Here is an 11207-nt window from a genome sequence, read left to right as displayed (position 1 = left end):
TGTGTGTGTGTGTGTGTGTGTGTGTGTGTGTGTGTGTGTGTGTGTGTATGTGTGCATGTTGCCAGTACTGGGGCTTTAAATTCAAGGCCTGAGTACTGTCCCTTAGCTTTTTTCACTCAAGGCTGGCACTCTACCACTTGAGTCACAGCTCTACTTTTAGCTTTTTGGTAATTATTTGGAGATAAGAGTCTCCTGGTCTTTTCTGCGCAAGCTGGCTTTGAACTTCAATCCTGAGATTTCATTCTCCTGAGTAGCTAGGATAGGATTATAGGCAGAGCCGTCAGTGCCCTGCCATAGGCTTAAGCTCTGATGGAAGCTTCCCCCTCTGTCTGCCTCTCCATGTCAGCTCTCCTTCTGACCTGAAAAACAAAAAAAACTACTAGCACCTGTCTGAGCATCTGCTCAGCATCTGTTCAGGCGTCCTTGCTGGGTCAGGACGTGGCAGCAGGAGGGTAGCTGGGAAAGCTTGATTTTACAACAAAACTACTCCTGTCACAACCCACTAATCCATTCATCTGTGAATACATTTATCCATTCATGAAAGCAAAGTCCCAAGAACCCTCAGGCCCATCAGCCCCCAACATCCCAAATGTTAACTCGTGACTTTTCCAACACCTGAATTCTGGAGACACTCAAATCATAAGCTGAACTATGGATTTTTTTAATATAAAAGTAGTACTGGCTGGTAATGTGGCTCAGTGATACAGTGCTTGCCATAGCATGCATGAAGCCCTGGTTCAATTCCTTGGTATCACATAAACAAAATCAAACAAAAACAAACACCTATGTAACCCACAGTCCTAAGAAGCTATAGAACATTTCCATCACCCCCGAAAGCTCCCTCATCAATTCCTCCCAGTTGCTGTCCTTTCCAGTCTGTCTCCTTGCCCCAGTTGTGATTTCTGTCATGTTAGGCAGGTTTCTCCTGCTCCAGAGCGTCAGATAAATGGAAGTGTGTGGCACATGCCCTGTCACTTGGCCTGCTTTGGAGGCTCGTGTGTGCTCTGTCTCTTTGTGCTGCTAAGTGCTCACTGCGTGACTAGGCTGTTTGTTTATCCATTCTCCTGTTGATAGACACTGGGCTGTTTCCAGTTTGGGGGATTATGAAGAAAGCTGTTACGAATATTTTTGTACCAGGCTTTTGTGGGCTTATGTTTTCATTTCTCCTGGGTAAATACCTAGGAGTGGAATTACTGGTCATAGGGTACATGTAAGTTTAACTTTTTTTTTAAACTGCCAAGTGGCCAGATTGAACCATACTCTTATGATCTGCATTTCAATTTTACGTCAAAAAAATTTTTTGCGCTGGTCCTGGGATTTAAACTGAAGACCTGGGCACTGTCCTAAGCTCTTTTTGCTCAAAACTAGCAGTCTTATCACTTGAGCCACAGCTCCACTTTCCAACTCTTTGGTGGTTAATTGGGGATAAGAGTCTCACAGACTTTCCTACATGGGCTGGCTTTGAACTGTGAGCCTCAGATCTCAGCCTCCTGAGCAGCTAGGATTACAGGCATGCACCACTGGCACCCAGCATCTCACAATTTTTTTTTTGCGGGGCGGGGGCAGGGGTTGGGGAGGGGGAGGTCAGTCATGGGGCTTGAACTCTGTCCCTGAGCTCTTCACCTCAAGGCTAGCAAAATCACTTGAGCCACAGAACCACTACCAGTTTTCTGATGGTTTATTGGAGATAAGAGTCTCACATACTTCCCTGCCTGGGCTGGCTTTGAACCACGATCCTCAGATCTCAGCTCCTGAGTAGCTAGGATTACAGGCATGAGCCACTGGTGTCCAGCTCTCACAATTTTTTTAATTTATTTATTTATTTTATTTGTGAACATACTGTACAGAGGGGTTACAATTACATGGGCAGGATAGGCTCTCACAATTTTTAAGTGGAACAAGTATAGGAATATGTCCACAGAAAATGAGGTATATCCACCAAAAAGATGAATAATAGTATTTATAGCAACATTGCATATAAATTTGCCCACACTGGTGACAATCAACAAAGATTGGATAAATAAGTTATGGATATTCAAATATAATACAACAATATAGCAATAGGTGTGAACAAATTACAATACATTATAACCATAATACAGATATCAAAACAGAGTAAAAGAATTCTCTCTTGGGCTGGGAAGGTGGCTCAGTGGTAGAGTGCTTGCCTTGCATGCATGAGGCCCTGGGTTCGATTCCTCAGCACCACATAAGCAAAAAAAAAAAAAAGCTGGAAGTGGCGCTGTGGCTAAGTGGTAGAGTGCTAGACTTGAGCTGAAGAGCTGAGGGACAGTGCCCAGGCCCAGAGTTCAGGCCCCACGACCAGACCCCCCAAAAAAGAATTTTTTCTCTCTCTCTCTCTCTCTCTCTCTCACACACACACACACACACACACACACACACACACAAACCATATATCATAACACATGTTATAGGATACACTATAGAATGAAATTCAGAAACAGGCAACTTTAAAACCCAGTCTTCAGATCTCAGCCTTCTTAGTTAGGATTGTAGGCATGAGCCACCAGCACTGAGCCCTGTATGCTTTTAAGCAAGCTAGTCATTAATTAAATGCTTATCTCTGGCTCCTGCTTTCCAGGCCTCCTTTTTCCTGATCTATCCTGCCCCAAAGTCACACATGCTGATTATTGTGAACTGATAGACTCATTACCCAACTGCATCTATAAAATATTTAGATGTGATTTCCTGTTAGCTCTCTTGTCTGTCTAGCTGTTTTCACAGCACTGAGATATGGGCAACCTCATTTGTAATGCCCTCTGGATACCAGGACACTGCACAAGGAGAGCTCTGTTCACCCCTGAGTTGGCTGAAGCACCAGGGCCTCTCACCCTTGACATAGAAGGAAAAAAACATCTCCCCAGCAGCCACCAGCACAATCTGACCACCTCCACGAAGTGTTTAAACCCTTCAAGCAGCCCCACTTCCATGGACTAGAGAGGAGATTTGCAAACAAGGAAGCACTCAAACCGTGTGTGAGAGTGCGCTTGAGCATTGCTTGTAACCCCCCAATGGCTTCAGTCAGAGGGAGTTGTGCACCATGTTATACACAAATGGAAGAACTTAAAATAACCGTTAGATCCAGGTGCTTGTGGTTCACCTGCAATCCTTGCAAAGGCTGACATCTGAGGAGCATGGTTCCAAGCCAGCCCAGGAAAGAAAGTCTGTGAGACTGTATCTCCAATTAATCCCCCCAGAAAGCTGGAAATGAAGCTGTGGCTCAAGTGGTAGAGTCTAACCTTAAGCAGAAAATGCCAAGTGATAGCACAAGGCCCTGAGTTCAAGCCCTAGTAATGGTACAAAAAGAAAAGAATAAGGACAAGCTGACATATTGATGTCCACGATAGGTTATGATAAAAAGCAGGCAAGTATAATATACTAAGTGTGGACAGATCACAACTCAGGATGGTTTAGCTTATGACTTTGTACTTTATGAGAGCATCCATTAGAAGCCATGCTTTCAATCTTGAGTGTGGCTCTTTGCCCAGACTGGAGCTACGTGGTGGGATCCACTCTACACGCTAATAGCCACAGCTCCCAGTCAGCCCTGTAGCCATGTGGTACCTGGGTAAGACGTTAGAAGAGTGGGTGAGTGAAACTATTTTTCACTGATAACATGCTCACTTCACAACGGCTTCCTCTAACCACACTGTAAAGCCACATGCACATGGGCATTGACCAAGGACTAGAAGGTTCCCATCTGTCATAGTGGATGTTACAGGAAGTAAAACAAGCCAAGAGAAGGGCAGTCAACTCTTCAAAAAGCAAGACTTTTGAAATTTTCAAGACCAAAATTAGAAGTTGGATGGACACCAATGGTTCATGCTTCTAATCCTAACTACTCAAGAGGCTGGGATCTGAAGAGTGAGGTCACAAACCAGCCCAAGCAGGAAAGTCTGTGAGACTCTTATCCCCAGTTAATCAGCAAAAAAACAACAACAGGGCTGGGATGTAGCTCAGTGGCAAAGCTCTTGCCTAGCAAGTGCAACGACCTGGGTTCTATCCCCAGTACCAAAAAAGAAGACAAAAAAAATACAGTTAAAAAAAACAACAACAACAAAGAACTAGAGACTTGGGAAGGTGGCTCAGTGGTAGAGTGCTTGCCTTGCATGCATGAGGCCCTGGGTTCGATTACTCAGTACCACATTAACAGAAAAGGCTGGAAGTGGCGCTGTTGGCTCAAGTGATAGAGCGCTGGCCTTGAGCTGAAGAGCTGAGGGACAGCGCCCAGGCCAAAAGTCTAAGCCCTATGCCTGACCAAAAAAAAAAAAAAACCTAGAAATAGGGATGTGGCTTAATACTTGAGTGAAAAAGTACAAGGCCCTGAATTCAAGTGCCAGTACTGACATCGAGAGAGAGGGGGGGGGGAGGGAGGGAGGGAGAGAGAGAGAGAGAGAAAGAGAAAGTTGCTAACAAAGACTAATAAGGACTAGATTGCTGTATTTTCTGAAATAAAACTAACTTGATGCTCCCTGGCAGAGCTTCGCAGCGGCACTGATGGAGATGTCTGGCCCCTACAACAGCTCCCCCCGCCCAGAGCAGCACAAGTGAGTAGCTCCCAGCAACTTCAGCCACTAGAGACATTTTCAGATGCACAAGGAAAGAGCACACACGTGCACGCATGCGCACGCGCGCGCGCACACACACACACACACACACACACACACTTCGCACCCAGTCTCAGGGCCTTCCCTCTCCGGGGACCAAAGCCCCAAAACCCCTAAGATCTCCTTCAGCGGGAGGCATGACTGAGCAGAGCCTCAGTCCCTCAGTCCCTCACAAGGACAGGGCCCTTCTCACCCTAGAGGTAGGGACCCCAGAAACTGTTCCCTGGCTGGGCCAGATCTCTGTGAACCCCACACCCACCCATGTCTTCATTCTCTTGTCAGGAGTTACAAAATCCGCTTCAACAGTGTCTCCTGCTCAGACCCGCTGGTGACCTCTTGGAGGCGCAAGAGGAAGGAATCCAGTAACACAGACAGTGCGGGGGCCCTGGGGACCCTCAGGTTGGGGGTGCTCCCCAGAGGGGGTGTACAGGAGGCAAGCTGCTGAAGCAGTGGCTGGCCGGGGGACTCCAGCAATGCCTCCTGCACCTCAGGTTCTGTGTGTTCGGGCTGGGCTCCCGGGCATATCCCCACTTCTGTGCCTTTGCACGGGCGGTGGACACCAGGCTGGAAGAGCTGGGTGGAGAGCGGCTGCTGCAGCTGGGCCAGGGAGACGAGCTGTGTGGCCAGGAGGAGGCCTTCCGAGGCTGGGCCCAGGCCGCCTTCCAGGTGAGACCCTGGCCACCCAACAGCTGCCCCGGGCCGGCTTCTCACTGACTCACGCCACTCTGGAGCCCCTCCCCATACCCTCATGGCTGAGAGCTGTTTCCTGGCCCCATTCTGTTCCTCTCCAATCCACCCTTATTTTGTCACTTTGTCGCTGCAGTCAGCCCTCTGGGCTCAGTCCCAAGTGGACAACAACGGGGCCCTACCAACAGAAAAGGTTGGGTAGAAGCATGTCCTGAGAGAGCAGGGAGGACTGCACGAGGCCGCCTCAGCCTTAGCCAGGCACAGGCTAGCCCCACGCACGGAGGCCGCCTCAGCCTTAGCCAGGCACAGGCTAGCCCCACGCACGGAGGCCGCCTCAGCCTTAGCCAGGCACAGGCTAGCCCCACGCACGGAGGAGGGGGCGGGCTTGAGCCCCAGGCAGGGAGGAGGAAAGAGGAGCCAGAGGACCAGATGGAGGACAGGGTTGAAGCAGAAGCCAGCAGGAGCTTCAGGAAGTTGAAGCCAGACTAACATGGACAGGGCCTGGCCTAGAGAGTTGGTCTTGACCAAGGAGTGTCCCAGGAAATGATTTCTCTTTTTTTGGTTGGTCATGGGGCTTGAACTCTGGACCTGGGCGCTGTCCCTGTGCTCCTCAGCTCAAGGCTAGTGCCCTACCACTTAAACCACAGCACCACTTCCAGTTTTCTGGTGGATTCTTGGTGGTGGTGGTGGTGGTGGTGGTGGTAGTAGTGGTGGTGGTGGTGGTGGTTTTTTGTTTTGTTTGTCAGTTGTGGGGGCTGAACTCCAGATTTGGGCGCTGTCCCTCAGTTCTTTAGCTCAAGTACTCTACCACTAGAGCCACAGCATCACTTCCAGCTTTCTGCCTATGTGGTACTGAGGAATTGAACACAGGGCCTCATACATGCGAGGCAAACTCTATCTAGTGGTTAATTGGAGATAAATGTCTCACGGACTTTCCTGCCCAAGCTGTCTTTGGACCATGATCCTCAGATCTCAGCCTCCTGAGTAGCTAGGATTACAGGCGTGAGCCACTGGCGTCCGGCAACTGATTTCTCTTAACTCTGGGCTTTCTCAGGGTGGTGCTGCTTGTCTAGGGATTATACCTGAACCCAGCAAGGGCTCCCTCTCCAGAGGTTACAGTATTCAGCCCAGGCAGGGCTGCCCCAGCATCTATCCATCCATCCATCCATCCACCTAGGGTACACATTCAGCAGGTTTGGGTCAATGCAAGGAGAAGAGCATCCTTGGAGGTGGGGCATGGAGCTGGTTTGCTGGGGAGGAGAAAGCCAAACTGGAAAAGCAGCCCCAGATTGAGAAGTGAATGGGTGGGGTTGAGGTGGAGCTCAGTTGGTAGTGGGCTAACCAATGAGCAAAAGCATCAGATACCAAGTTAGAGTCTCAGTTTTAAACCAAAATAAGAGAAGTGATGGAAAATAAGGCCTAGAGACTGGCATGGTGGTTCATACCTATCATCTCAGCACTTGGGAAGCTAAAGCAGAAGAATCAAGAGTTTGAGTCCAGTTTGGGCTACACAGCCAGACCCTGTCCCAAATAAATAAATAAGACCTAGAGAACACAGACAAGAAAAGCCATTAGAAGTTTCAGAGTGGGACAAGACCACAACATGAAGTCTTAGGAATACAGCTCTGTGGTGGCGGCAAATGTGAGCATCTGAGAAGCAGGAAGACTGGGGCGGTAGCAGCGGGGATAGGAAGGAAGGGAGGGGGCTAAGGAAGGAAGGAAGAGATATAAGACTGCTCACACTACAAAAGAAACAGCAGAAGGACCTGGTGATACGGTGCTCAGCCAATCATGGAAGAGCCCTGGATCTCAAACCTGAAATGGGCCAAGCAGCTGGCTGGCCTTGTACCTCCCCAGACAGCACATGAGCCTGCCCTTCACCCACGACCCCTGTTGTGACACAGCCTAGACTCTGCATGTGCTATACTAAGGGCTTCACATACAGCCTTCACTAGAATCCAGTGAGGTATCAAGATGGGGAAACAGAGGCATGTAAGATGTAAGTACAGTCAGAACTCAAATGCATGTTTGGTGTACAGCTCACTCACTGAGCACCACGCAATAGGCACTGGACTCCCTGGAGCACAGGATCAACACTCACTAGGCAAGCAGCCAGCAGGTGCAACCAGTCAATGCGGCCAGGCTATAATCCTAGCTACTCAACAGGCTGAGACCTGAGGATCAAGGTTCACATCCAGCCTGGGCAGAAAAGTCCATGAGATTCTTATCTCCATTTAACTACCTAAAGGACTACCTAAAGGCCAGAAGTGGAGCTGTGGCTCCAGTGGTAGAGTGCTAGCCTTGCATACAAAACAGCTCAGGGAGCAGAACTCATCCAGATCCTGAGTGTATGCCCCAGAACACACTCACACACACACACACACACACACACACACACACACACACACAAAGTCAATACACACCATGAGCAGCCAGCAGCACCCTGGGCCAGTGGCTAAGCCATGACATGGGCTGGAGAACAAGGTGCCATAGTCAGAGCTGTCTGTTTCAGTCTCATTTCATTCTCCAGCCTATCTCTCCTCGCCCCCTCCGCCCCCCCACCCATGAGGCCACAGCCCCCAGGAACAAACCCAGGCTACCCTGGCTCCGCAGCCAGCCACTGGCACAGCTGCACCTCCCTTGGCACACCCTTCCCGGGCTCCTCACTGGGGCCTCGCCCTGGTGGCAGGCGGTCCTCAGCCCTGGCCCCTTCACCCCTCAGGCCTCCTGTGAGACCTTCTGTGTGGGAGAAGATGCCAAGGCTGCCGCCCGGGACATATTCAGCCCCAAACGCAGCTGGAAACGCCAGAGATACCGGCTGAGTACCCAGGCCGAGGGCCTGCAGCTGCTGCCAGGTGTGGCCCTGACCTCTCTGATCCTGTTGGCTCCCTGGGGTCCCCAGGACCCCAGGATTCTCTCAGCAGTCAGGCTTGCTCCCTGGCTCAGGCCGCCTCCTCTCCCCCTCCCCTTCCAGGCCTCATCCATGTGCACAGGCGGAAGATGTTCCAGGCTACCATCCTCTCTGTGGAAAATCTACAAAGCAGCAAATCCACGTGAGGAAGGGGGCCCGATCCCTGCCCCTCCATGCACTCCTCTGCCCCCCCCTAAAATCACTCCCTCCCCACCCATAGCCGAGCCACCATCCTGGTGCGCCTGGACACTGGAGGACAGGAGGGGCTTCACTACCAGCCTGGAGACCACATAGGTGTCTGTCCACCCAATCGACCAGGCCTGGTGGAGGCGCTGCTGAGCCGCGTAGAGGACCCCCCACCACCCACCGAGCCTATAGCAGTGGAGCAGCTGGAGAAGGGCAGCCCTGGTGAGGATGGGGCACTGGGCAGGACGGTGAGAGTCTGTCACATCCCCTGGCAGGGCTCCCCCTGGAGCTCGGCCCTGACGGGGTTGCCACCTTCCTTCACAGCTCAGCACGTCTTCAGGTCTATCTGTGCCATGTTGGCCTTGTTCCTGGATACCAACAAACCCCCTAAAGACCTTACCTCTCTCTAGGCTCTCCACAGTGCTTCCCCCTAGTGGTCTAGCTTGTGCTGTAACTAACCTCCTGCCAAATTACTGCCTGTGGAGTTAAACATAAACTGGGTGAGGTCAGGGGCAGAGAAACCTCGACCAACCCCGTCCAACTAGGGGTCATCTAAAAAGCCCACCAGGGCCCCCAAACAGGCCCACCCCACAGACCATGAGCCGTTTACCAGTAAGACAAGGTGAAGTCAAGTTAGTCCCTGCCCAAAGCAAACAGCCCAGAAGATGTCATTCCTCCTGGGACCCTTCCTCAAAGCCCCCTGTGTGCTCCCCCCAGGCGGCCCTCCCCCCGGCTGGGTACGGGACCCGCGGCTGCCCCCGTGCACACTGCGCCAGGCTCTCACGTTCTTCCTGGACATCACGTCCCCACCCAGCCCTCGCCTCCTGCGACTGCTCAGCACCCTGGCTGAAGAATCCAGTGAACAACAGGAGCTAGAGGCCCTCAGCGAGGTAAGGGTGGCCCAGCAGGGAGCAGGGGCAAGGCGGGGAAGAGGAATTGACAGGAGTCCTCAGGGGAGGTCTCCCTAGACTTTCGCATCCTGGCCAGTATTTATTTAGTGGTGCTTTAAAACCAGCTCTATGCTGACCCATTTGTCTTTGGATGCGCAAGGCCTCTGTTTTTGTGTGTGTTGTTGGTACAATCCTTAGGTCTCAGCCTCCAGAGAAGCTAGGATTACAAGCATGAGCCACCAACACCGAGCCCTGTGAGGTCTTAACAAGGTGTTGATTGGCCTGAACTGAGCAGGGAGGAATCTTAAAGAGGCTCTCCTGGAAAGAGGTCAAGAAGGGAGATCAGTAGGCAGGGGATGGGGCTCCCAGCTGACCGCACTCCACCCTACCAGGATCCCCGGCGCTACGAAGAGTGGAAGTGGTTCCGCTGTCCCACGCTGCTGGAGGTGCTGGAGCAGTTCCCGTCAGTGGCGCTGCCTGCTCCCCTGCTCCTCACCCAGCTGCCCCTGCTCCAGCCCCGGTACTACTCTGTCAGCTCAGCACCGAGCACTCATCCGGGAGAGATCCACCTGACCGTCGCTGTGCTGGCCTATAGGACCCAGGGTAAGACCGGGAGCAGTACAGGCCTAGGCCTCAGCAGGCCCAAGTCAGCCCCTCATTGGCCTCTCCTCCCCATCCCCTAGATGGACTGGGCCCCCTGCACTATGGGGTCTGCTCCACGTGGCTGAGCCAACTCAAGGCTGGAGACCTCGTGCCCTGCTTCATCAGGGGGTAAGTGAGCTAGGCAGGATGGAACGTCAGGAGAATATCCATGTCCCGGTGGGGAGAGGACAGGGGGAGGACAGGTGAGGAATCTGTGGGGAGGAGGGGTTCCCACAGGGTCAGGTGGTAGCTATGAATAACACCACTGGGAGCGAGCAAGGAGGACCTGCAGAACAGCAAGGCTATCAGATCAATAGGTCACTCCAAAACCATAGCTGTGGCCAGCCATGGCTCACACCTGTAATCCTAGTGACTCAGGAGGCTGAGATCTGAGGATCACAGATCAAAGCCAGCCTATCTTCAATAAAGTAAGAAAAATCTGGAAGTTTTGCTGTGACTCAAGTGGTAGAGCACTAGCCTTGAGCACAAAGAGGCTTGGGGACAGAGCCCAGACCCCAAGTTCAAGCTCGACTGGCAAAAAGAAAAAAACACATGGCTGAGCTTTGGGACTCACTTGAACTCAGGATCCTGCCCTGAAACTCCAATTCCCAGAGACACAACACAGAACAGGCCAGTGGTTCTGTGAAAGCAAGGCCTTTATTAAAAGACATGGTGCTAAGTGCTGGTGGTTCACACCTGTAACACCAACAACTTGAGAGGCTGAGATCTGAGTTCAAAGCAAGCCAGAGCCTAAAAGTCCATGAGACGCTTATCCCCAACGAACCAGCAAAAAGACAAAAATGGAGGTAGAGTGGCACCTTGCCTTGAGCAAGGAGAGAGTATGGCCTTGTGAGTTCAAGCCTCAGTACTGTCCCCTCCCCAAATATGAAGACATAAGGGACAGGAAGGGACCTAATGGAGTCTCTCTGGCTAGGGCTCCCTCCTTCCGGCTGCCACCTGATCCCAGCTTGCCCTGCATTCTGGTTGGCCCAGGCACTGGCATTGCCCCTTTCCGGGGCTTCTGGCAAGAGCGACTACACGACATTGAGAGCAAAGGTGAGTCTGGGCTTTATGGACCACTGGAAGTTAGGAGAGTCACACAACCTAGGGACAAAGGGGTGAGACTTAAAGAAAGCAGGTAGGAAAGAAAGTATAAGAAAGGGAGCCCAGCCGGGCGCTGGTGGCTCACGCCTGTAATCCTAGCTACTCAGGAGGCTGAGATCTGAGGATCGCGGTTCAAAGCCAGCCCGGGCAGGAGAGACC

At 51.8% G+C, this 11207-nt stretch overlaps 1 protein-coding gene across 1 annotated transcript in view; it reads left to right on the top strand.

Annotated features, from left to right (window-relative positions):
- Nos3 (nitric oxide synthase 3 (endothelial cell)) overlaps positions 1-11207 on the top strand; it is a 23858-nt gene that overhangs the window by 9702 nt on the left and 2949 nt on the right. Inside the window, exons 14-23 of the mRNA XM_013027245.1 lie at positions 4501-4568; positions 4911-5027; positions 5120-5294; positions 8038-8170; positions 8290-8368; positions 8447-8634; positions 9130-9302; positions 9695-9905; positions 9986-10073; positions 10879-11000. Of these exons, the coding sequence (XP_012882699.1) occupies positions 4501-4568; positions 4911-5027; positions 5120-5294; positions 8038-8170; positions 8290-8368; positions 8447-8634; positions 9130-9302; positions 9695-9905; positions 9986-10073; positions 10879-11000 (1354 nt within the window). The remainder of the gene's footprint in view (positions 1-4500; positions 4569-4910; positions 5028-5119; positions 5295-8037; positions 8171-8289; positions 8369-8446; positions 8635-9129; positions 9303-9694; positions 9906-9985; positions 10074-10878; positions 11001-11207) is intronic.

This window comes from Dipodomys ordii, unplaced genomic scaffold, assembly GCF_000151885.1.
Source record: "Dipodomys ordii isolate 6190 unplaced genomic scaffold, Dord_2.0 Scaffold101, whole genome shotgun sequence".
Classification (NCBI taxonomy): domain Eukaryota; kingdom Metazoa; phylum Chordata; class Mammalia; order Rodentia; family Heteromyidae; genus Dipodomys; species Dipodomys ordii.
This window is presented reverse-complemented; position numbering and strand designations above follow the sequence as displayed.